General features: G+C 39.5%; 2 protein-coding genes across 2 annotated transcripts; both read right to left on the bottom strand.

Moving 5' to 3' along the window:
- Positions 1–1301: 1301 nt before the first annotated feature.
- LOC139136997 (uncharacterized) lies at positions 1302–25673 on the bottom strand. Its single transcript, XM_070704877.1, has 10 exons — positions 25581–25673; positions 24964–25084; positions 24653–24730; positions 7724–7867; positions 6615–6804; positions 6100–6162; positions 5368–5499; positions 3932–4228; positions 2607–2753; positions 1302–1988 (listed from the first exon to the last, which is right to left on the bottom strand). Exons 2-8 carry the CDS (start codon positions 24979–24981, stop codon positions 4026–4028), a joined length of 828 nt encoding a protein of 275 aa, XP_070560978.1. The 5' UTR covers positions 24982–25084; positions 25581–25673; the 3' UTR covers positions 1302–1988; positions 2607–2753; positions 3932–4025.
- On the bottom strand, positions 15712–24643 carry LOC139137748 (EGF-like repeat and discoidin I-like domain-containing protein 3). Its single transcript, XM_070706013.1, has 8 exons — positions 24605–24643; positions 24243–24386; positions 22893–23082; positions 22055–22117; positions 21332–21463; positions 18267–18616; positions 17001–17147; positions 15712–16212 (listed from the first exon to the last, which is right to left on the bottom strand). Exons 1-7 carry the CDS (start codon positions 24641–24643, stop codon positions 17001–17003), a joined length of 1065 nt encoding a protein of 354 aa, XP_070562114.1. The 3' UTR covers positions 15712–16212.
- Positions 25674–26344: the final 671 nt, after the last annotated feature.

Raw genomic sequence — 26344 nt, 5'->3', positions numbered from 1 at the left:
TTGATATCGCTATGATTATTTTACTCAATGTCAGGTGTTTAAATTAAGAAATGTTTTTTTCTTTCTTAATAGTGTCATTTCAGTTTCCTTGATTTTTTGATCCTTCGATTTGTTGTTTTGCTTTAAATGGTTTTGAGAGATTCTTAACTGAATTCTATACATACACAACTTTTGAAAATGTGAGTATAAAAGTGATTTTTTCCAAAATTGTACATCTCTATTATAGTAATATTCGTTCATCTTCAGTACATTCTCATAGTTATCGTTTTGTTGAGATATTGTTTGCAGAAAATTAAAAATAATACCATTTTCCTCTTATCGTAAGCTCTTTTGCTTAAGTATAATGCCATTTTTGAATGCAAAAGTACTTTTTGTTTTCCCGGGAATTTGAAATTAAAAACCCGGTGAAAAAGATAAAGAAAAGAATGAATTTGAGAATTAACATTATTATTGAAGAGATTTTAATCAAATTAAAATCAAATCAATTATGTATTTTATTTACCTAACATTTGCAATTGTAATAAAGGTTTGAGTAAAAGATACCCACTGCTGATTATTTTTCCCGCCTTTTCTAGTGTCGTTTCGGCGCTTGCGTGGGCCGGGCGTGAGTGATAGTGTGAGGGCGTGTGTCGAGCTTGTCTGTAGTGTTCATCGGTGTGACTCTTTCCCCGCGGGCCTACCATGACCACTGCCTGTGTTTCAACTCGTTGTCGTTGACTTGAGTACAGAAAAACCGGAAAACGCTGGTTTGATGTTGCAAAACTCTCTAATTTTGGTCGGAAAGAAACTTGGCGAGAGAAACCTCATTGATAATAGCATTCACAAAACAGGTGCTACATTGATTTTAAGGCAAAACTAACAATATTTCTGTCTTTAAAACAACCTTATACAGAAAGATCCGTCGCTCGAGGGCGCTCTCTACGCTCCCCTCATAGGAGGTGGGGGCGTAGAATGCACCCCCGAGCGACGGATTCTTCAGTCTAATATAACCTCTGTTAGGAAAAATCCAAACTCAAAAGAACTTTTACAATTTTAGGTGTAGTATGATTTCGAATCTGCACACCTGTGCCAGAAACGCACTTTGTATTTTGACGATTTTGAAATCATTTTTGAAGCGATATTAAGTAATCCCTGACGATGGGAAATTATGGCGTTCCCATCTTATTAAACCCCATCCTTCTTTCAAGATTAAGATTTCGTAAAGTAATATATATGCTAGTTTAGAATAAACGTCATTAACCGATTTTTCATAAACCAAAGACTACGAATAAAACAACAAAACAAAGCAACACAAAATATAATGGCGTTAAATGATAATAAATGTATTGGTGTATAGAAGTTACATACAAAGATACCTGCAAGCATAAACAATAGTTGTCCTTCCTGCATGCTTCATGCACACAGCCACGCCTCAATATGCCTGTATAGAGGTTAAATCAAATTCAAAACTCCTAAATTAATCTAAATATTGAATACTCTCAGAACAAGTAATAATCACCCTTTTCTATATCAGGAATGATAAAGAAAGTATGTTTTTCATGAGATAAACGCAAAAAGGTTTTAATTGCCTGAAAGGTATACAGTCACCTGTAATTTAAATATGCCCATATATGATCAAAGGGGCGTTCCTTGGTATTCAAAATGCCCATGTGAGGGCGCTGTTTTTAAAAAGCGGCCACCCGCTTAAAATCTGTGATTGGTTAGATTTTAGCTTTCCATGGCAACTGTGGCAAAGTTGGAACAGGTGACAGTATACCGTTAAATTAAAGTACAGTCGAAGTGAGATTTCAGCCTCACATGTAACTGAGTAAGTAATAATTGTTTCTCATAATGTTATTCTTTTTCGGGATATTATGATACTTAGTTAACTCTCTTGTTAATTTCACTGTTTAAAAAATTGCAATCTATACAGTGGCCTATTTCATCACCAATGACTTCAAACATGGCAGCGCTTTCGTCCATATTCGGTGTCACCAACCGTCAGAAATCTGAAACAGCAATAGACAATGTGAAGACAACATTCTCACGCACATCTATCACCCGAGGGCTGGGTCTATATGCCATTTGCATAACAGATGTAAGTGATTTTGCATTCAAGGAGTAATGCGCAGAATCCTTATAATCTTCATGTTCACATTTTTAAATATTTCTGAGGTATATAATCTATGCTTTTCTGCAAACACAGTTATACCGGTTGCAATGACCGGGCTGCAGATATAAGGGGCATGATAAGGAAGCTTGACATTCCGTCAGTCTTTCACTCTTACGTGACATCGACGTCCTCCAGGGTACCAGTACTACCACAGGAGACGAACTCTCTCAGTTAAAACTCGACATATACTCCTTGGCTGCATGCCCTTTATATTTTAAATGTTCTACACATCAAATGCATAAATATGCCTGTCCGACGATGGTCAGAAATGATCTGGTGACGCAAGCAAAAAAAAAACTGCTTTTAAATACGAACGGTTTAGCTGGTTGCCCCTACACTCTTTACAGGAACAGAATCGAACGAAGGATTGCATTTAATCATTTTCATCAATTTTCATCTTAAAAGAAACACTGGACATGAATTGCAGGCCGAGTAAAAAAGATGACGTCATTACCTATTCGTTCACTTCGCAGCCGTATACTTCAACACGCAAGAAGGCTCTGATGTAATAGGACGTTACATGGAAACGTATGGCTCTCATGATTGGTGGAAAGGCCAGTACGTGCTTCTGGACAATATTGCCGCCACTGTTTGAGAATGTCTGGGGACAAACACAAACATATATTAGTTGAAGATACGTATGTTCAAAATTAAAAATAAAATGGATTGTACCTAAACTTGTTTCTTTTATTTATTTTTATTTTATTTACACTTTTACTGAGCGACCGAGCTACTCAAGGAGTAATTTTCGTCGGGGCTCAAATATAGAGCAAAAATCTCAAAAAAAGAACAAAACTTATTACTATTTACAGAGGAACATTTCCTTTTATGAATTGTTTCACTTTCACCTTAAACATTGTTATATTTGGAGCATGTCTTAATGCACTGGGTGAAGAATTCCATACTTGCGATGAACGATATTTAAAACTTCTCTGACCCTTTCTCAAGTCTATACATCAAACGAGCGACTTTGGTATATAATAGCTGTTCTTGACCTCTCCAGCTCGATAAATTAAAGAACAATCAAATGACTTTAATTTCAAATTTTTACCAACAATCTCTCACCTCAACAGAAACTGTATATTCGTGTCCTATGATAACAGCCAGCTACTCGCAGAATACAACCATGTGGGGGCGCTCTTTTCCACCGCACAGGCCGGCACATTTACAGATTGAGGCCCCTTAATGCAACAAGCTCTTGACAATTCTACCGAAAGAAACCCAAAGGGCAAACACTGTGTCGTCGAGACAATATTATGTGTAAACTTTTCAAGGGAGAAGTAAAAGGTTTTGTGTTAATATCTATGTCGTGAAATGCTCTCCCAAAATCAGCCATAACGAGGACAACATTGACAAGGCGAGAAATGACATCTATATTCGACTTTATAGAGTGCGTGCACTACAGTTTGAAGCATCTGGCCGCAGTCGTTAGTTTGCATAAAGTTCGGGTAGATATGAAAGCACTGTCGTTTCCTTTATTAGGTCTTCCGTCATATTTTCTGCTTGTTTTAAATAACTTCAAAAAATTTATCAAAATGTACAAAAATAAATCTAAAGGACGGCAACGTGAAAAAAAAACATTGCAATTTTCTTTCAGTCTAAATCCCTCAACGATCAAATATATGGATTAAATAAACGAATGATTTATTAAATAAATGAACTAATAGCTGGCATTTAAATAAATTACTGTAAACAGGAAAGATACAATGATGAGTTTTATAAGCTAGGAAATGGAATGGTTGTGTTACCCATAGACAGTAGAGAAACTAAATAACTTACCCTAATTGCAAAGTATTCTGTATAAACTATGAATTGGTGGCCATCACTGCTGTAGTAAAGTCTGAAACGACGGACTCCGTAGGAACCATATGTGTTACCCTGCGTCGCGACAGCAAAAACTTTGTATGGCTCTGGAAAGGAAATCTGCAGGTAGGCACCATTTCCAGTTCCACGCCAGGCGCTGTAGTTGTTCAGACGTCCGTACCGAGGATGGTAGCTGGAGTAGGTAGTGTCCGGTGAACTGGGAATCGTCGATTATAGATCGGTTGGAGAGACCAATCGGATTGTCTACACAATCTGCAGGTGGAAACATAGGTGTAGTCTTTGTAAGTCTCGGTTACCAAGACTGCTTTGCGGGGCTCTCCTCCGATCGCCCCTACTCAGCCGAGGGAAGAGAGCCCGCAGAGAAGTCTAGGTACCCGGGACTACCAGTAAATCCCCGTTACATGCTATTTTAGGATTCATACTCCCTGCGAAGGAACCTCAGGACGTGATTTTACAACGCGGGAAAAGCATTCGGCATTTTCACTGTACGTTATCCCACCACGTGCACTGTTTTTGTCCAGAAAGTTGTTTTCTTTTATCAAAATAATTAATAACCAATAATTACAATGCAGTTAATGAGAAAGCGTAATATTAATGGGTGAAAGTTGTGTGCAGACGAGGAAGAAGGATTCTGCAATTTCAACAACAGCATCGTAAATAGATGATATTCAGTCTATCGCAAGGTAGCAGATCAGAAATCTGCTGTTGCGTGGTTCACTTGTTGAATAAACAATTTACAACATTGCGGTGTTTGTCTCAGTGTTATTTCGACTAGTATTGAAATTTGTTTACGTCACAGTTGAAAATTGAGTGGTGGGACGAAGATGAGCGCTTTTGCTTGGATTGCGACGAATCTTGAAGCTTTGAACACGTCAAAATTCCCACCCTGTAGGCCTAAAGCGTTGGAGTCTCATCGCCAATGTTATGAAGAACAAAACAAGAACACATTCTGAGTCAGACTGCAGCTGCACAATACACTACTATTTTCAATACGTTTTCGCGCCTTTCTCTGCAACAAACTGAAATAGCCAAATAAACGTTGGGTTCGTGAAATCCCTGACATTTCAGCCCTGTGAGGTTCCAAGCTGACAAATGTGACATCCAGGCCGAAATCAGAACTTCATGACACGCGACTTGCATATGTGCTTCAAATTTGTGAAAATCATATTTTCAGATGATTTCGATGAATATTTTGGCTGGCGTAAAAATTGACATTTTTCTGTCGATCACAGATTTGACACTACATGTAACCAAAAGACCGTGTTGTACAGGTTTTTGAAGATTACTCTTATCTCATACTGTTTTGCTTTTACTTACCCTAATGTGGAAACAAATATCGTGTAACTTGGTAGGGCATGTAATTTCAAAACAAACCGATTGAGTAGACTTACAAATCTCACAGCGATCACCTCCGTAAGTCGATGGACAATCACAGTTCATCGAGGAGTATGGACCGTCATTGATTGTTGAACAGTTTCCATCATTCATACAGTAGCTGTCATCGGAGCACCCTATTGGCCAGGCTTGGAGTAGAAAGAAAAAAACCCAGTGAGCAATATTTGAATAGACCAATCAGAATTCTGCATTAACAGAACTGACCTATCAGAATTCTGCATTAACAGATATTTGCTACTGTCAATATAGGCTGGTTGTAATTGTACGCCTGATTTACGGTATAACCAATGCCTGCAAGGGGTCCAACAGCTCATTCGATACACTTTTCATTCTCCATGGCAAGGTGGCTGAATGAAATTTACAGTGGATTTTTGCTCTAGGATTCTTTGATAAAAATAAGAACGAAACGAGGCTAAACTCTGAGTGTGCCTTGATTTAGTGAACGCTTCGAAACTGAAAGATTTAAAACTTTCGCTAAAACTCTCCCCGGCCCCGAGAAACTTACAAAGAATTCTCTTTCAAAATCTAGAATAAAAACAAAGAGTCACAGCTAAAGAATAACACACGCTAGCAAGGGCAAGATACCGACTTGTTGCCTGCATAAGGGATGGTGCTTATAACGGTAACGTTGACAATGACCGAGACGAAGAGGTCATCATCGATAAAAGGACTTAAGACAAACTGAAGAAAAAATATCCCATGGTTGCATCTGATGTGAGAATTGGCACCTGTAGGGTCGTCATCCTTGCCGATGGTCTGTTCCTGATCAGTCTTGTTGCTCAGAAATGGCCCTGAAGTAAAATACGTAAAAAGTAACAGCATGCGGATTCGATACGTTATAAAGTACATAATATTAGGGGCTATTGGAAATGTACTCTTTCCATCTTACAGCGCCCTCTAGGCGTAATCAAAAGGTCGTACAAGACCCATACGACCAACGTAAACACTGTATCCAAGGTACAATGGTGATTGATGAAAATTAAAACACGTCTGTCATAATCTACATCGGATAATTTAAATGTTGCAACTATGACGACGAGGTTGCGGCTAGATATCGTGCACGAAATACATTGTTTGTAAACAAGAAATATGCACAGGCGCAGTTTCGACCGTTTCCCTTTAATCATTTTGTACTGACTCGAGACAGATAAATGAACGCGTATGTTTTATGGAACAAAAGAATTGAACATATAACCGTAAGTTACAGTTAAATTTTATCAATTTCCGAATTAATCGTCCCTACCTCTAATGTCCAGGCTAAAGGCGGCGTCCGCATACTTTCCGTGCTGGTCTAAAGCTCGGATACCGAAGGAAAACGAAGCATCGATGGAGGGCGCTACTCCGTACAGCCTGCCGGAGTTCGTGTCCAAGGTGACCCCGTCGGGAAAACTGCCAGATATCTTACTGTAAGTGACACTCCCACCGTCAGGGTCCTGAATAAATAAAGTACAACTGTCTGGGGGATATCCATTGCACAATGACAATGTGAAACCCTGCGCGTTGGAAACAATATCAGGGGTAGCCGACCATTCCGTTTCAAGACAAGAACGGTGGTGTTTCATATGTAAATAGGTATTTTGCATACAATCTGCTGCTGTTTCCATCTCCCCACCAGAAAGCCCTTTGCTTACCCTCTTCAATTAAAAAGCCTACTCGCTGCCCTCTCCTATTACAACAGCTCCAACGAGCGCCTTTCCCCTTATGGTTTTCACTTACCATTGACAAACCCCACAAATAACTGAATTCCACTCCCTGTCCAACCGTCTGGCTTTTTACAAAGTTATCTCCCGAAATAAATAATGAATATTCCTCCATCTCAAGAGATGGTATTTGTCAGTCTATTCTTTCCCCGTTGGTTGACGTGAGAAAGAAATTAGCCACCAGAGAAGTCAACAAGTTAGTGCTTGAAAACGTTTATTGTTTACCAAAATGCTTTGTTGGCAGCCCCTGTGGCCCTGTAGAGTAATATGCCCCTCGAAACTGAAATATTTGAACTTTTTTCAAACTTTCTCAAATGAAACTTTCAACTTTTATCCAACAAAGTAAAATCTAGGTACACCGCGAAAAGTTGGGTATCAGTGAACTAGAAAACAAGAAAAATATTGCAAAAATTTGAGAGTCCGAATATCTGTCCCCGAGGCACATTCGACTTTATGTCTCCACTCCACGGAGCTGATTCGCTTACACTCATCACGTGATATTCACGCACCACAACTTAGGACATTGACAGCGAGATAGACCTGATGTAGCAAAAACTATTCCAATTACTGTTAGAAGTTTACTCGGTAGCCTAACTCGTGGAGGAGTGGACAAACGAAAGAATATTTTGATTGGCAAATTAACAAGTATTACCCTTGCGTTGATGTAGAGTGATATGGTAGATCCAGCCGGATAGGTACCCAGGTTGCCATGGTTACCCTCCTCTGCCCATACCGGTGGCGCACTGAGGGCGATGTCTTCAAGTCTCTGAAGCCGTTCATTGATGAGGGTGAAGTTCTGTGATGAAAAAGGCAGCGAATAAAGGCATCATGATCATGATCATCACCATGATCATCATGATTATCATCACGTAGTTATGATGACTATTGCATATCATACGGGGTTGTAAGGGACATTGGATACGATGAACAAAACGTCATCGTAAATTGTGTGAATATGGAGAGAGAGAGAGAGAGAGAGAGAGAGAGAGAGAGAGAGAGAGAGGCAGACAGACATGGCAGAAAGACAGAGACAGATAGACAGACACAGAGACAGGACACAGAGAAGCACAGAAAGATAGAGACTGACAGACAGGTGCAGGGAGGGAGAAAGGGAGAGACGGTGACAGAGAGGGACAGAGAGACGGAGACAGACAGACAGACTGACAGAGACCGAGACAGTAAATAAAAAACAGTTCGTTTACCTGAAAGATTTCCTCTTGCCGATGCAGTAATTGGAAGAAATCGTAGTGTCCAAGTTTTAGTTCACCACTCCTTCCAGCCTTGTTAAAGAATGATGAATTTTAGAACCAATAATCCACCATAACTAACGATAAAATGGTTTGTTTAAGCAAAGCATAAATAATATTATTTTATTATTACCTATCTCTAAGTAGCCGTCGGTGTATATGAAAAATATTTATTATCGCTGGCCTGTATCGTCCACATCGTATCTGCTGTTCGAAACACAAGCATTTCAGTATAGAGCAGAGACAATCTCACTTACAAAGAAAATCTACGATTCAATTCAAATCGCACTCTCAGAATTAAAACGTCCCTCTGTGGTGACGCTCCTTTTCTGTGTTTATAACACCGTGCAATATGTGAAGAGCTCGCAACATCACTCTTTTACGGCACGTGATTGTTACCTTTCCGCAAGAATACCTACATTGCTGCCTTTCAAATATTTTACTTAAATGATGCTATACAAGTTACAACGACTTGCATCAAGCTTGTATGGAGAAATAATGCAAGATTGGACGTACACCTAGCCTTTCAAAATATCCCAGTCGCTCAAAGTCATCCCCATATCGGTGTTAGCAATTTTCTGGATGGAAAGAAGGAGCGATTTTCATTTCCAGATGATCATAGCCCGTTGAAATCCCTTTTCTATAATTGTCTATGTTAAATATCCATGCTACTTTTCACCAAAAACGTCACCACTATTGGACATTGGTACAGCCTAATACTGCAAACGCAATATCGAAAGATGATGTATATTCACCCGAAAGACCAAGTTCATGTTGTTCGGTGAGGACACATAGATGTTGTCACCGTCACAGCTGATTATTTGAGAGCGGGGTATCAACGCTGCACCGCATTGGTAGTACAAAGTTCCATCAGCCCTGTAGAAGTGAGAAAGATTACATTGATGTTTTCTGTTTGTTTTCGGGGACGAGAGAGAGAGAGAGAGAGAGAGAGAGAGAGAGAGAGAGAGAGAGAGAGAGAGAGAGAGAGAGAGGAGAGAGAGAGAGAGAGAGAGAGAGAGAGAGAGAGAGAAACAGAGAGAGAGAGAAACAGAGAGAGAGAGAGAGAGAGAGAGAGAGAGAGGGGGGGGGAAGAGAGAGGAAGCGAGAGAATTGAGGAAACTACAGACGGATATACAAGCTAACAAATGAACGAGCAAACAAATAAAAACGACATGGAAAACACAATAAACAGATATGGGAGATCACGCAGAAGAGGAAGGATAAATTATGAGAGGAAGAGGGTTAATTAAGGTTACGGATTAACCAAAAGGGGTACTGGTACTAATGGACAGTAGTATAGTGACGTCGAGGGAAGACACAGCGGACGTGAAGGCAAAGTGCACGTGTGAAAAAGACAATACACATTTAACGAAGAGGGGATTTATAAACGCTTGGGAAATTCGTGCAAAAAATGAAAGTTGTGGTTTAGCGATAAAGCAAGGCGTGCCTGGACACTTGACAAAGCTTAGCAGTGGCCGAGATTGCTTTCAGCGACGTTTGCACTTACCTGACCGTAAAAACGAGTGTTGAGAAGAGGAACACCAACTTTGTCAACATTCCTGTCTGTAACATGTTGCACGACAGCGAGACAGTCAGTGGTTACTCAACGCAGCTAGTCAGTGTCGAAATGGTACTCAGGGTGTGTGATGCAGGGCCTTTTATACTTTAGTTTCTCGACCTCGATTTGCATCGAATGACACAAACAAATGCAGGGAATATCAAACAGAGAAAAGCACTGGGTGTGCTCAGTGATTATAATAGTGAGAGAAGCTGACAGTGTTTTTGTTTAACATCACTTTTGCTTTCGGCGAAAGTGAATTGACTCCACGAATATTTCTAACGGATATTGAAGTGTAACAAAATAGTACAGCTGTTGCCTTTGTAGGTTTCTCGGTCAGTACACTCTGCGAACAGTTATTGAGTTGTCATTTCTATAATTTGGACATCCTCTCTATTACAACAATCAGAAATACTTCAAAGTAAGCACCTGGCTGAAATCAATCTTTAGAAATTGTGGCGCACACTGTAAAGCTCAAATCGACAGCATCACCTTCATATTTTGTGTATTTGAAACTTTGTCCTCTTTTCCCTCTACACATCAGCTCAGTACTTCTAAAAATTGTCGTTTTTATAATGTGTATTCTAAAGCCATTACACAGTAAAACTCAGATACGGACATCGGTATGCTGGGAAGTTTTTGCTATTCGAACAGGCAATTAATTCATACAGAGTGAGCGATAATGCCATTTAAAGAGTTTTTAAGTAAATAAATAAATAAATAAATAAATAAATAAATAAATAAATAAATAAATAAAGTGATCTTTAATGTATATCGTCGGCATATCGCTGTCAGGTCTGTGAGTAAAAACGAAAGAAGACATATAAACGGGGAAGTCTTGCTGTCTTCCTGGAAGGCAGCATTGTTCTGATCAAGGACAAGCTGTCCGTTGACCTGATGTCTCTTGAACATTGTCTCGAATTATCCATCGGCCCTGGCACTGCGGGGTCAGCGAATCACAGCGGAATTTAATTTCCTTTATATCAGATGATATGGTATGTGCGGGTCGGTGCGTGAGATTGCGGGTGCGCGCGCGTGCAATAATGAAGTATTTACGCGTGTTTGTCTGTTGGGAACATATAACCGTGATTGATCAAACAGAGCAGAGATTACAACAGTCCAGGGAGCAGGCCGAGCTTTCTTCAACTGAACGATTCTTCCGTGTCATATTTAATGCGATGATGAGGAAATGTGATTTGTCATCGACATATAAAAATTTGCCGCCAATCTTTTTTGCTGCAGCGTAACTTACGTATGCATGTATGTATGAATGAACGTAAAATCAGCGATGGCTGTATGATGGATGATATTTCATACCGGTCGACAACGTTAGAACGGGAAAATGTCTGTCTGTTTACGAAAGCATAGTTTGGTTTCATGACTTGGTTTTTCTTCGCCATATAGCAGATGTATTCGCGTGTCTGTCTGTCTATCTGACAAGTCTGTCTGTCGACGTCTGTCTAGACCTCAAGAACGGCTTATTGGATCGGGATTAACTGTCGTACATCGAGTCTGTTTGGTAATGATCAAAACTGATTAGTTTTTGGAGGTTGCAGCTTGCATAATTAAAAGTAATACTAACTTGATATTTTCAAGACGCCATGACTGAACTAGACTTGATGAGTCTTGGTGCACACAGATATTGATCATAGAAACACATGACAATTTTCAAGGTCATTAAGCAGCTTCTGTTAGTGATAACGTCTCTTTGCATATTTAATGAACTTCTACAATTAAGGATGTACTCGAAGAATTTTACCAAAGTTATTGAATTTTTTAAAAATGCCGGTGACAAACAGATATGACAGCAGTGGAGTTAGTATAGCACTTCCATGTCAACTTTTCACTAATTTGCATATCTAATAGAATCTTTACTGAAGCTATGTATCACCACTATTAGATTTGCAAATTGGTGGAAAAGTTGACATTTTAAGATCAGAGGACCACAGGCCATTTATTTAACGGTCCTCAGTATATCGTTGGATGATGATGACAGGAAATGAAACGCGAGACGTCGCTATCGGTAAAACAACTTTACTTCAAGTTCTAATAAGTCAAACTACATATTTTTGCCCAAAAACTGGTAAGTAGCAGTGTTGCGGCCAGGAATTTTAGATCAGGGGACACTGTGTCCCACTACCATTTATTTTTGGGGACATTTTGTTCATTTTGGGGACAACAAGCAGTTGTCAATCAAATTTTGCATTATTTCGTAACACATTAGTTTCACTGAACAAAATTCAAGCTACCGGGACCGCATCGCTATGCTTGAATTTCAGGCAATTGAAGCAGTATACCATATCTGCCGCAAATCAGAGCTCAGACGGACTACAGTCAAGCAAATTGATATCAAGTGCAGCGTTTTAATTACTTTTTATCATATAGCTAGCTCCGAAAGTACGTTATGTAAGCCTCACAATAATTATGCAAGACAAAGATCATCCTCAGTAACAGATATTTCTTGTAGACTAAACCCATTACAGTCGTCTCAAACGAGTGCGCCCGAGGAGACCGGCAGTACGCAAGAGTGCGGGACAACGGGTTCCGTTTTGGGGACATCGTCGCAAGGGCGCGTCCTGGCGGCAACACTGAAGTAGATAATCTCTACTATAACTGCGCAGAACAAAACGAATTTTCAATTTTCACAAAAAACTCACAAACAAAACAAAAAACCAAAACAACAACAACAACAAGACGCACGGCGAAAACTTCGTTTGCCCTGCACGATCAATGGGCTTACGCAACTTTACTACCAGCAAAGACATGTGAATTTCGGTCCGAAACTGCGCATGCGTCCCGGTAAACAATATGCCCTCGAATAACACTATATGTATACATGATAACACAAATTACTTCAAGTACAAAGTAATAATATTTGTTACTTAAGTTTAATGCATCCTACAATCTTCAGACAGGAGTGAAACGATTCTTAGCAACACTCTCATTTATGTAATAGATAACCACCAACACCGAGGAGTTTCGAAATAGAATCGCCGAGGCCGTAGGCCGAGGCGATTCTATTTCCGAAACTCCGAGGGGGCGGTGGTTATCTGACTTAAACCACGCGGTCACTTTTCATTCAAACCACAGTAACTGTTCGCTCAATCACTGTCACTACATACCTAAATGAACAATGGTCGATACCAAAGGGTTCTGGATAACTGACCGCTCTTTGTTTTCGAAGTGAAATTTTGAATACGAAAATCGATGATAATTTACATATTAACTTGTCCACCTGGTCGAACTTCTCACCTGGTCACCACCAGTGTATTGGCAAACATTCAGCGTTTCATTGGCTGATGAGGTAAATTGCACTGATTTGAATTGCTAATGTGATATAAAATACACAGAAGCACAAAATTAATTTCATTCTCGCCACGAGTGTCTGACCGTAAAATATGGCAAGTGACAGCGATAGCGACTCAATCTTTATCACACAAAATAAGGTCAGAGAAGCTTCCTCAGACAATGCTAGCTGTAGTGAATTTGAGTTTGACGCTGAAGAATTTCTGGCAAAATTTCCAGTGGTAGGACAGCAGAAAAATGTAAGTGACGGCAAACGACTAGGTGATATCAAAAGCGACGAGGAGATAGCAAATTTGATAAAAAGTAATATACCCCCGAATACAAGAAGAAAGATGACTTGGGCTTACAATACATTCGAAACTTGGAGAAATATGAGGAATGATTATTGTAGTAAAAATGAAATTTCGAGTCTCAGTTAATTGGGCCTCAGTTACTCGAAATGTCCAATGACGAGTTATTACGCGCTTTCTCGTATCGTACATGAAGTAAAGAAAACGGATGGTACCGACTATCCCGCAAACACCTTGTTTGAAATAATTTGCAGTCTCCAAAAGCAATTGCACGACAATGGTCGTGTTGTGAGCTTATTGAAAGATGATAAATCTTCAGAGAATTGCAAGGTAGCTTAGATGCCGTCATGAAACTAAGGAATAAGGCCGGGCTAGGTTTAGTAAAAAAACAAGCGCAAATTATAACACTGGATGAAGAAAAAATTCTTTGGGAAAAAGGTATACTAGGAAAACAAAATGGTCAGAGACTCGTGGATTCTATCATGGTATATTTAATTGGAATGAACTTTGCGTTGAGGAGAGGCCAGGAACATCGAAACATTAGATGGTCAAATTCACAAATATCTTTAAAAGTGTGTAGTAGTGGTCGCCGTTATTTGGAATATGTAGAAGATGTAAGCAAGTGTAATCAGGGTGGCTTGAAAAACCGTCATATTAAGCCGAAAACAACCCGGGCGTACGAAAATACTGACGACCCAAGTCGATGTGTTGTCGCTTATTTCGAATTCTACAATTCTAAATGGTAAGTGCAGTTTTTTTTTCGTTCTGTCACCAGCACATTGATGTGCATTTTTGTGTACACATAATGAACAAGACGTCCTTCACCATTGCCATGTATTGTTAACGGTGTCTCATTCACATTTGCAGTCCTCCTGATAGACCAGATGACGCTTTCTATCTGTACCCCTTGAAAATCCAACGAATGACGTATGGTTTTCATCGAGGATAATCGGGCACAACCAACTCAACACCGTTGTTGTAAGAAATGTGTGCGGAGGCAGGATTCGAGGGATTTCGGTCTAACCACTCTCTACGTGCCACAGCTGCGACAAGATTGTATGCAAGTGGTGTCGACGAGCAACTGATCCAAGAGAAAACTGGCCATAGAAGTCTAGCCGTAAGGAACTACAAAAGGACAGCTGACGTACAGAAAGAATATGTAAGCAACATCGTGCAAGGTACATACTTTTTCAAATGGCATGCGTGTGCTTGCAACATGCATCCGTAAGATGCGGTTTTCAAGTGATATATATTCAAAACATTCGGCTGACTCGCAGCGTGTTTGCAAGGTTATATCTGATTGGTCGATTGTCACTATTCACAGCAACTTAGGGAGTTTATTTGTATTGTTTTGATTATATTGGTAAGATTTAGCCAACCAATAGGATAACAGCTTCGAAATCGCTGCAAGTCGGCCCAAAACATTTTCAGCTCTGTTAAAATGACGTATACTTTAATCAAGGCGAGTCAAATGTAATTATCAGGCAGCATATACAGACAGTTTTAAAATATCTCAAAAAATGCTCCATAATTTTGCAATTGTTCAGAGGCGACTTTATTTAGCGGGACTAACAGGTACAATTTGCCTTATTTTGCAGGAAGAGATGGTCAGCAAAACACCAAGAAGATCAAACTTGGAGGTGGTTGCACGAATTCGGTTGAACCAAAAAAAAATGAAAATATTGATGCAGTACCAGGAATACCAGGAATTCATATAAATATTAACATTATAGAATAAATTGATGTGTATTTCGTAAAATAAAGATTAGACTGAAAGAAGTCAAGTACAATAAATATGCAAATGTTAACCTGTTTTGTGTCTCAATTGAGCTAATTACTACCAGGTGTTGAGGATTCTGTCAGAATCGCCTGGCGGTTCTGTCAGAATCGCCTGGCGGTTCTGTCAGGACCAGGTAGTTCGTTAAAATAAGTACCGCATAGAACAATAGTGTGACGTCAGAAGCGTGGTTTAAATGTTTGGAACGTACCACTCTATTTGTAGATGGTACGTTCCAAACATATAAAATGAGAGTGTTGCTTAGTATCCTTTAACTTCTGTCTGAAGATTGCACGATGATATGCATGAAACTTAAGTAAGAGCTATTGTTACTTTGTACTTGAAGTAATTTGTGTTATTATTTATTACGCTCTGCTTTCCTCATCGAAACACCATCGAAAATTTTTTTTAAACCAAACAATGCGAATAAAACAAAAAAAGACAAGACAAAAATATAAATCGGGTGAGATCATAGTATATAGTATATTTATTGACTGTTTGTGTATAAAAGATACAAACATAGCAGCAAGCATAAACAACGTGTTTCCCTCGCGCATGCTCGATGTACATGCCCATGGCTCAATATGCCTGTTCAGCTGTCAAATCATATTCGGAACTCCTAAACTTAAATTTGAATGTCGAATACTCTCTGAACATGTCATAATCACCCTTTTCTATGTCAGAAATGACAAGGAAACGAGATAAGCATAAAAAATTAATGGCCTTAAATCCCAGTACAATCGAATGTGTGATTTCAATTTCACGGATGACTGAGTAAGTAATAGTTGTTTCCTATGATTGTAATTATTTTCGTACTCTTGAGATACTCTCTTTACTCTGAATAAATTTCACTATTTATAGTAAAAAAAATGTAATCTATACGTTGGACTACTTCATCACTCAGGGCGACTTCAAACATGACAGTGATTTCGTCCATATTCGTCGTCACCAACCATAAGAAATCTGAAATAGCAATAGACAATGTGAAGACAATATTTACAGGCACATCTGTCGTCCGAGGGTTGGGTTATCATGTCATTTGCACAGCAGGTGTAAAATAATTTAACATTCAAGGAGTAATATGTGCCATCTTGATCTTCATTTACACATTTTGTTGACCATTTCTCAGGTATGTAGTCTAAGGTTTTCTGCAAACACCGTTCCACTTGTTGTAAAAACCGGGCTACAGATATAAGGGGAGATCATAAGACTCGACATTCCGTCAGTCTTTCCCTCTTACGTTGACGTCCTTTCAAAGTACCGGTACTGCCACATGAGACAAAGTCTTTCAGACATACTCCCTACCCGCACGCTTTTATTTTTTTCTGCAGAGCAAATACAGAAAATATGGGGCAGACTCGCAGCGATTTCGAAGCTGTTATCCAATTGGTTGGCAGAATCGTACCGTTATAATGAAATAATACAAATAAACTCCCTAAGTTGCTGTGAATAGTGACAATCGACCAATCAGATATAACCTTGCAAACACGCTGCGAGTCAGCCGAAAATATGCCCGTGCGCTGATGGTCAGAAATGGATTGCTGACAGGAACAAAAATATGTCGGCTGTCTGCCGAGAACTTTAAAACCGCTTGTAAATATTATGTTAAGCGGAATAGCATAATTGGTAGCCCCTGCACTCTCAACTGGACCAGAATCGAACGAAAGATTTCATTTTATCGCTTTTATGACTGACCGTCTTTAAATACTAAACACGAACAGATGGACGAATTCGAAAGATGATATTATTACCTATTCGTTCACTTTGCAGCCGTAGACTTCGACACGCAAGGTGGCTCTGATAACGTTGCTCACTACATAGAAACGTATGGCTCTCATGATTGGTGGAAAGGCTAGTGTGTTCTTCTTGACAACATTGCCACCTGTGTTTATGAATGTCTAGAGAAAAACAGGAAAAAAAAGATGTTACGAAGCTTATGTTCCAAAATTAAAAACAAAATAAATTGTACAAGTTATGTGAACATGCTTGTCATTCATTATATCAAAATAGCGATTAGGGTATGCAGCTACATTTCTTTCTTCATGAAATTTTCTTAAGCTCTCAGCTCTAAATATCAAAGAACAAAATATAGCTGCAAGCAGCAATGACTTGGCCAAAGCAATCTAAGTGTATCAAAAAAGTCAAACTTCGTCATGGAAGTCAAAGGTTATCTTGGCCATAGGACTATTTGGCAGAATCTTTGCTTCCATAGTTATACTTGTCCACTAAAAATCAGATCTTTAGCTCTATTGCCTACCCTCAAATTAAATATGCACATAATTAATAAGTTTAAGGATGTGACATCATAATGTCCTCTAATCAACCTAAATATGAAGTGTATAAAACTTGTGGTTACTGATTTATTAGCTTATTTGTGAAATCTAGGTCAAACGTCATCCTGGTCATTTGAGATTTCAGCAAAATAATTTGCCTCCGTACTTATGCTCATGTATCAAAAATCATACCTCCAGCTCCATTTGTTAGCCTAGAATTAATGAGGTAGAGGATTTGGTGTCATGAGCTCCCCCATCCTACCAAATATGAGACCGTGCGGTGGCTAATTTAGAGGCATATTAAAGTATATTTGAGGACAAAGGTCATTGAGGTCACGCGACATTTAATAAAACAAAATTGCTCCCATAGTTATCCCGGCCTGTGTACCAAACATCGGACCTCTAGCTTTATTCGCTAGCCCTGAATTAGATATGTGCACATTTAATGAGGCATTGGACGTGCTGGTCATGTGACATTTTGGTAACCACGCATGGTTACCAAAATGTTCCCATATATCTAGGCTTTAAGAAAATGTATAATTTACGGGAGTTCTGAGCTTATTATACCATCAGAGAATCGTTAGATTAAAAAGGTCAATTTCTTGTCTTGGAACCTTAAATAACTTTCAAAACTTATCAATATTTACAAAAATGTTAATCCTTAACACAGCCCCTCGTGTCCTAAAGGTGTGCAACACAAGCAAAACATTGTAGATTTTCTTCCGTCAAAACCCCATTATCTACCTTCTCTACAAAGTATTCTGTATAAACTGTGAATTGGTCGCCATCACTGCTGAAGTAAAGTTTGAAATGACGGACTCCATATGAACTATATAGGCCATCACCCTGCGTCGCGACAGCGAAAACTTTGTACAGATCTTGGAAGGAAATCTGTAGGTAGGCACCCCGTCCAGTTCCACGCCATGCGTTGTTGTTGTGCAGGCGTCCGTACCACGGATAGTACTGATAGTTGGAGTAGGTGGATTGTCCGTACCACGGATAGTACTGATAGTTGGAGTAGGTGGATTGTCCGGTGAACTGGGAATCGTTGAATTTAGAACGGTCGGAGAGACCAATCGGATTGTCTACACAATCTGCAGGTGGAAACATAGGTGTAGTCTTTGTAGGTCTCGGTTACCCAGACTGCTCTGCGGGGCTGTCTTCCGGCCACCCCTCCATAGCATCCGGAAGACAACCCGTAGAGCAGTCTGGGTACCAGGCACCACTAGTAAGCCTTTGTGAGACAGGGGTTGGTTAGCTGGACGTCATGCTATTTTCGGATTTGTATTCGCTTATGATGAATGAATCTCAGGACGTGATTTCGCAAAGACGCCGAAAGTGGTTCGCCATATTTTCACTTTACATTACCCTACCACATGATTTGTTCTTGTTCAAAACGTCACTTTCTTTTGTCAAAAGAATTAATAATCAATAATTACAATGGAGTTAATAAGAAAACTTAGCACTAGGGATGACATTTTTATTCAAATGAGATAGACAGATTCTATTATTATTTTACTAAAAAAAGAGTATTATACACAGATGATCTTCAGTCTTTCACATAGTATCAATCAGAAGTCTGCTGTTGCGTTATTCGTTTGTGTTGACTTTCTTGCGCGTGTATTCAAGAATTCATACCCAATCTTGCTGTGTTTGTCAATTATTTCGACTCGTATAATCGAATGCACCGCATTTGAAAAGTACAAGGGACGAAAATAGCGTTTTGCCTAGGTTTTGATGAAACTGACAGCTGTCAAAACTCCCACCCAGTCAAGCGTTGGGATCTCATCACTAATGGTCTTGAGAAACGAACAATAATGCATTCTGAATCAGACTGCTGCTGCTACAACGATTTCCAATGCGTTTCGGCGCGTTTCTTGTCAACGAACTAAAATGGCCAAGACTTAAGGTTAATGAAATTCTTGACATTTTAGCCTTGTCAGGCCTTCTCAGCCGACACGTATGACATCCAGGCCGTAATCAGACCGCTTGACAAACAACTTCATATGTTTCAAACTAGCAATATCTGTTCATCTATAGGCGTTTGATAATGTACTTGGTTGGCATGGGGTGTTCACATGGGCACACGTGTACAAGACATTTGATTTTTGAATTTCACTGAAACTTTTGATTCACTATACACGGTAGTCTATGACAGACAAACTGAATAATTTTTTCCTATACAAGACTTACTATAGTTGTGCGTATCTAGACCCTGGTTAACTGATATAAATGTACTTGATTAGAAGAGGGTGGTTACAAGGGCATATGTGTGCAAGAAAATTGATTTTGGAATTTGGCTGAAATGTTGATCCACTATGTATGAGCGTGTATGACAAAACTGTCAACATTTTCCCCAAATATTAAATTTACAATATTTGTGCATATATAGAAACTGGATAATTGGCATAATTGTACTTGATTAGACTGGGGTGGTTACAAGTGCATATGTGTGCACGAAATTTGATTGTGGAATTTTACAGAAATGTTAAAGTTCCATTAGCTGTATCTTCTTGCGATTTTTCCGTTAGTTTTGATTGAAATGATCACTGGCTCATGTTGAATAGCCTGTCAAATAACAGAGAATCGCACATTATTCGGAAACATTACGTGCCCTACAACTAAATAACATGTGATTTTACAACGAAAATTTCAATTTTTGTCCGGACAGAAATACAAACTCTGTTGACACGCGGATTGCAACGTAGGCATTCTTCTGCACCTGCGCGAGCCATTTACAGCAATTTCAAAATAAGTATTCATTACTTATGCCCGGCACTTACGTCGTAGTCCATTGTCCGAGCTCGTTGCGTAGCCAGATGTCTGGCAATCCTCGACGCAATGTTGTTTTGATCCCGCAATAAACGTGAACTTGTACATCTGGCGTGATCGCGGCGTCACCATATCTGCGTTCTCCCCAGCACGCTGAGCATGCCAGACGTCAACAAATGAGTTCGGAAGTGCAACACGTTTGAACAAAAATTAGCAGTTTTATGTGGCTATAACATCCCTAATCATGTTTGTTTCTCCGTAAAACAACATTTTGCAACAAATATGAGCCTCCAACATGGAATTTTCCGAGGTAAAAAATGGTCAAAAGTTACAAATAATGGCCCTTTAATACACTATACATTGTAGTCTATGAGGAAACCATGAATAAGGTTTTTTAGAATACAAAACTAGCTAATCTGTGTATTTATAGACGTTTGATGATTGATATTAAAGGGACAAAGTCGGTCATTTTTCATGAATTTTGTTTGATACGAGATACTACTTATATTGTTTGACATGTTGAAATATACTGAATGAATGGGTGACCATGCATATATTCGACTCCGGTTTTAGACACGATACATGAAACCATCGCGTAAATGAATTAATGGTCATGACCATTGAATTGAAAGGATATTGAAAGATTAATTTGAAACTTTTAGTCATCATAGAGGACAGTTTTGCACAACAGAGGGATTGGGTAAGTAGAAGTCATGATAACCTAAATCTAAATCTTTTGCCTCAAGGTGACTCCTTGACTCGTCAATAAATTGTCTAATATGCCCTAAAACTTTCGCCGAAAATGGAAATGGCAGGAGATGAAAGTGCCAGAAGGTATTTGGAAAGTAATTTGGTATTCAACACATTTTCAAGTGAATTTTTTTCAGATCCCCTGGAATTTTGTATATTTTTTCAAGTCCTCCCCTAAAATCTCCCGCACTCTCTAGAAGTGATTGTGAACAGCCTAATGTGGACAGCATTATCATATAATTTGGAAGGGTATGTAATTTCAAAACTAATTGATTGAGAAGACTTACAAATCGCACAGCGGTCACCTCCATAAGCCGATGGACAATCACAGTTCATCGAGGAGTATGGACCGTCACTTATTGCTGAACAGTTTCCTTCATTCATACAGTAGCTATCATCGGAGCACCCATGTGACCAGACTGGGAGGAGAAAAACATAATATTTAAATTGACCAATTATAATTCTGTATTAATTATTAAAATTGACCAATCAGAATTCTGCATTAACGGATATTTGCTACTGACAACAAATGATGGTTGTACGCCTGATTCACGTATATATTCAGTAGCTGCGAGAACTCTGATGTTTTTCCGATACACTGTTCCTTCTTCATGGCCAGGTGGCTGACAAACGTCATGATAAAGGCAGCATTAAAAAAATACAGGGATGCTAAAACACAGACCCTCGGGTTTTAGCGAGGCCCTGTAGATGAAATAAAATCGAAACGAGGCTGAACTACGCCTTGGTTTTGCTAAAACTTTCCCGAAGAAAACTTTAAAACATTTTCTTTCAAAATCAAGAACAAATATCAGAAGACACTGTTAAATTATAACACACACTAGCAAGGGACAAGATAACGATTTATTGTCCACCCGGTACCCAAGAGATGGCGCTCGTGACGGTGCGGTAACATTGATGATACCCGAGCCAAAGGCGTTATCAACGATAACAAAGACTCGACATTCGATTTCGTTTGGTTGCATCTGGTGTCAGAAATGATACTTATATACCTGTAGGCCCGTCATCTGCCATTGTGGACTGTTCTAGATCAGTGTTGTTGCTCAAAGCAGGCCCTGAAGTGAAACACGTAAACATAAAAACATGCGCATTGGGTATGTCATAAAGCACAATCATACTAATTAATGATAATAGTAAATGCATTTCTTGCATCTTGCAGGGTCCCCCAGAGGTATCCACTATATTACGGTATACAGAGACAATGGATTTAATTTCAACTATTAAGAACCGTGACGTTCAATTTGTCACTTATATTGATCAGTTTGAAATATCTGGATGCTACTTGTAGGTTTTTACGTAACATAAACAAACGAACACACAAACAAACAAGAAACAAACAAGCCAAAGTTAATACACAACTGAAGGAAACGAAAACAGCATGGAGGTATCAAAGATGTTAGTTGCAGAATTAAAAAAAAGACCAAAATAAATTGTGTAATTTCCAATTTGTCATGAATATTTCAGGCGTCCCCATGCACTAATTTTCTTAAAATGTAATGCTCATTTACAGCTATTCGATGTATCTTCCGGTTCTGTCTGTAAGATACAGATACCACGTTCTCCTCTCTATATGATGTGTAAATACTCGGTATTTATATCGTCGATAAAGAGTATAGGTGTTTCCCATGCTATGGAAGTTCTAAAATAATAGGATTCATTCGACAACATTACCGCATATTTTACGCAATGTGTCGTCTTGGAAAGGCTTTAAACCTCTCAGATTTAAACATTCTGTACGGGCTCAAGACGAATACGTGAACTTATTTGTCTTATGGAACAAAAGCAATGGTACATATAAAGTTTATTGGTTTCTGAAATTATTATCGCTACCTCTGATGTCCAGGCTAAAGGCAGCGTCTGCATACTTTCCGTGCTGGTCCAAAACTCGGATACCGAAGGAAAACGAAGCGTCGATGGAGGTCGCTAATCCGTATAGTCTGCCAGAGTTCGTATCCAAGGTGACCCCGTCGGGCAAACTGCCAAATATCTTACTGTAAGTGACGCTCCCACCATCAGGGTCCTGAATAAATAAAGTACAACTGTCTTGGGGATATCCATTGCACACTGGCAATGCGAAATCCTGCGTGTTGGGAACTATATCAGGGCTCGCCGGCCCTTCGATTTCAAGAAACAGCTGCCGGTAGTGTTTCACAAGTAAAGTAAGTAGTATTATGAGTTATTAAAGAAAAATATAAATGTTCGCTACCGCTTTCCCACTTTTAATTCGAAAAATCACCCCCTTCATCTGCTATTGTTTCCATCTCCCCACCAGACGACCTCTAGCTAACCGTCTTCAATTAAAGAACCTTCCCGCTGCCCTCTTCTGTACTGTAACAACTGCTCCAACCTGCCCGTTTCTTCCTTATGATTTCTTTCCTTCCCATGGACAAACCCAACAAATAACTGAATTCCATTCGCTGACCAATGTATTGACTTTTTCAGAGTTGTCTTCTGAAAAATAAATCATTAACATTCCTCCATCCGAAGAGATAACACTCGCCAGTCCATTCTTTCCGTGCTCTCTGACATGAGAAATAGCCCAGCCCGAGCATAGAACGATTGCTTAAAATCATCTTTCCAAAGTGTGCTTTGTTTTGCCCTTGGCGTGCTCAGTATCACCAATGTATTAAAGTAGCATGCATCTCGAAACTGAAATAGTTCAACTGTTTTTTTAAAAACTCCCCGCAATGAAATTTTCAACCACTCTCTCACCAAATCAACAATTTTGGTAATCGTAAAACAAATTACCAAAGATTTATCGATATGAAATTCAAAACTGCCGCCATCCCTGTGTTAACTCTATGAAAAAAAACAGATTACAAAACTATGGCGCTGAACACTTAAAGTACTGCAGCAAGATCTTCAAAATGAGCCCCCACTCGCGGTAGACAAGAAAAAAATTGTAAAACTTAGAAAGTCCACATATCAGTCATCGAGGCGCATTTGACTTCATATCAACTAGCTGGCTGGTTGGTACCCACACCAAGGAGCTTATTCACTTACACTCATCATGTGATCTTCATGCATCACAACTGAAGACGGAAGGAGCGAGATTGACCTGATGTAGGAAAAGCTAGTCGAAATGCAGAAGTTTATTCGGTAGTCTAACTCATGAAGAAGAGCATAAACTACAAAATAAACAACGTAAGTAAATTGAAGTCGTAAAATAACAAATATTACCCTTGCATTGATGTAGAGTGATATGGTAGATCCAGCCGGATAGGTACCCAGGTTGCCATGGTTACCCTCCTCTGCCCATACCGGTGGCGCGCTGAGGGCGATGTCTTCAAGTCTCTGCAGCCGTTCATTGATGAGAGTGAAATTCTGTGATTGCAAAGACAGTTTAACTTAATATCATCATCATCATCATCATCATCATCGATAAGTAACGATGATCCTTGCGTAAGGATCTCATCAGCCTGTCTCTCTCCCTCCCTCCATCCCTCCCCCTTCACACAATTACGTATACAGTGATGTTTCGTTCAACAAATCTGATGTAATTTGCAACTCCACATGACAGACAGACAGACAGACAGACAAACAAAGACAGTCAAAGTCAGAGAATGACAAAATAGAAACATTCTCTGTACCTGCAGGATTTCCTCTTGTTGATGCAGTAATTGGTAGAAATCGTTGTTGCCTAGTTTGAGTTCACCATCCCTGCCAGCCTGGTTAAAAAACGATGACAAAAATACTTCGTTTAAGTAATGAAAATCAAAACATAACTGACATTATTTCATTTTTACCTATTGATACTCTTCTAGTATCGTTGCTATAGGCCTGTATGAAAAAATTAATTAAACACTAGCCGGTATCGTGCCCTCTGCGCTTTTTAAACGCCAGCGTAATATTGGTACAGCGTAATACTGCAAACGAGTACCGAAAGATTATGTATATTCACCCGGAAGACCAGATTCATGTTGTTCGGTGAGGACACATAGATGTTGTCACCGTCACAGCTGATTATTTGAGAGCGGGGTATCAACGCTGCACCGCATTGGTAGTACAAAGTTCCATCAGCCCTGTAGAAGTGAGAAAGATTACATTGATGTTTTCTGTTTGTTTTCGGGGACGAGAGAGAGAGAGAGAGAGAGAGAGAGAGAGAGAGAGAGAGAGAGAGAGAGAGAGAGAGAGAGAGAGAGAGAGAGAGAGAGAGAATTGGGGAACAGACAGACAAATACAAATACACAAACGACATAGAAATATGTTGAGAGAGGGGAGATCACGCGCAAGAGGAAGGGAAATTTGTGAAAGAGAAGTTAGTTCATTAAGGTAAGGGATTTGCGAAAAGCGGTGAACTAGATAGTAGTGGTAACATTAGGGACGAGACAGTGGACGGGAAGGCAAAGTGTGAAAAAGAAAGTATGCATTAAACGAAAAAGGAACTTACAAACGCTCGGGAAAGTCGTGCAAAATGAAAGCTGAAGTTTAGCAAAAAGCAAGGCGTGACGGGAGACTTGACACTTGACACAGTTTAGCAGTTGACCAGATTGCTTTCAGCTATACGTTTGCACCTACCTGACCGTAAAAACGAGTGTGAGAAGACCAACACAAACTTCGCCAACATGCCTGTCTGTACCATGTTGCACGGCAGAGAGACAATTTCTCGTTACTCAACAGAGCTGGTCAGTGTGTAAATGGCTCTGTGTCGACGGCTACAGGGTGTCTGATGCAGGGCCTTTTATACTAAGTTCCTCGACCTCAATTTGCATCGAATGATACAAACAAATACGGAGAATTTTCAAAATTGAAAGGCACTGGGTGTGCTCAGTAATTATAATAGTGAGAGAAATTGACTGTGTTTTCGTTTAACATCACTTTTGCTTTCGGTGAAAGTGAATTGTTTCCACAAATATTTCTAACGGATGTTGAAGTATAACAAAGCAGCGCAGCTTTTTGCCTTGTAGGTTCCTTGGTCAACACACTTGGCCGAAAAAAATTAACATGGTAAAATGAGTATGTGTTTAGAAAGCATAGATTTGGTTTCATGACTGTCGTCTTTCTTTGCCATATAGCAGACGTACTCGCATGTCTCTCAGTTTCTTAGGGAGCGTTCAGTTATTATGGCCGGGGGTGGGCCGGCAAAATCCAGGGGGGGGGAAGTCACCTCAAATTTGAAAACTGCAAAGGGGAGGGGGGGGGGTCATGTGTTTTTCAAACAGCTCAGAGGGGGGTCTCTTAATTCTCTTAAGTATCCGTCCCGTCAAAAAGCAGTTTCAGTGCTCATTAATATTCTGGGAGATAAAATGATTCGTTGCATGGTTTCATTCTCTGCAGTTATT

This window comes from Ptychodera flava, chromosome 7, assembly GCF_041260155.1.
Source record: "Ptychodera flava strain L36383 chromosome 7, AS_Pfla_20210202, whole genome shotgun sequence".
Taxonomy (NCBI): Eukaryota; Metazoa; Hemichordata; class Enteropneusta; family Ptychoderidae; genus Ptychodera; species Ptychodera flava.
Note: the sequence above shows the minus strand (reverse complement) of the source record. Positions and strands in the feature narration are given on the sequence as shown.

Excerpts from the sequence above, each read along its gene's own strand:
- LOC139137748 (XM_070706013.1), bottom strand. The coding sequence starts at position 24,643 with ATGTTTCTATTTTGTCATTCTCTGACTTTGACTGTCTTT. Across the intron at positions 24,387-24,604 it reads CTCTGACTTTGACTGTCTTT|AATTTCACTCTCATCAATGA; the intron begins GTTTGTCTGTCT and ends TTGCAATCACAG. Across the intron at positions 18,617-21,331 it reads AGGTGACCGCTGTGCGATTT|ATTGTGTAGACAATCCGATT; the intron begins GTAAGTCTTCTC and ends TTCCACCTGCAG.
- LOC139136997 (XM_070704877.1), bottom strand. Across the intron at positions 7,868-24,652 it reads AACAAGAGGAAATCCTGCAG|AACTTCACCCTCATCAATGA; the intron begins GTACAGAGAATG and ends TTTTCATCACAG. Across the intron at positions 6,805-7,723 it reads CACTCTACATCAACGCAAGG|GACCCTGACGGTGGGAGTGT; the intron begins GTAATACTTGTT and ends TTATTTATTCAG.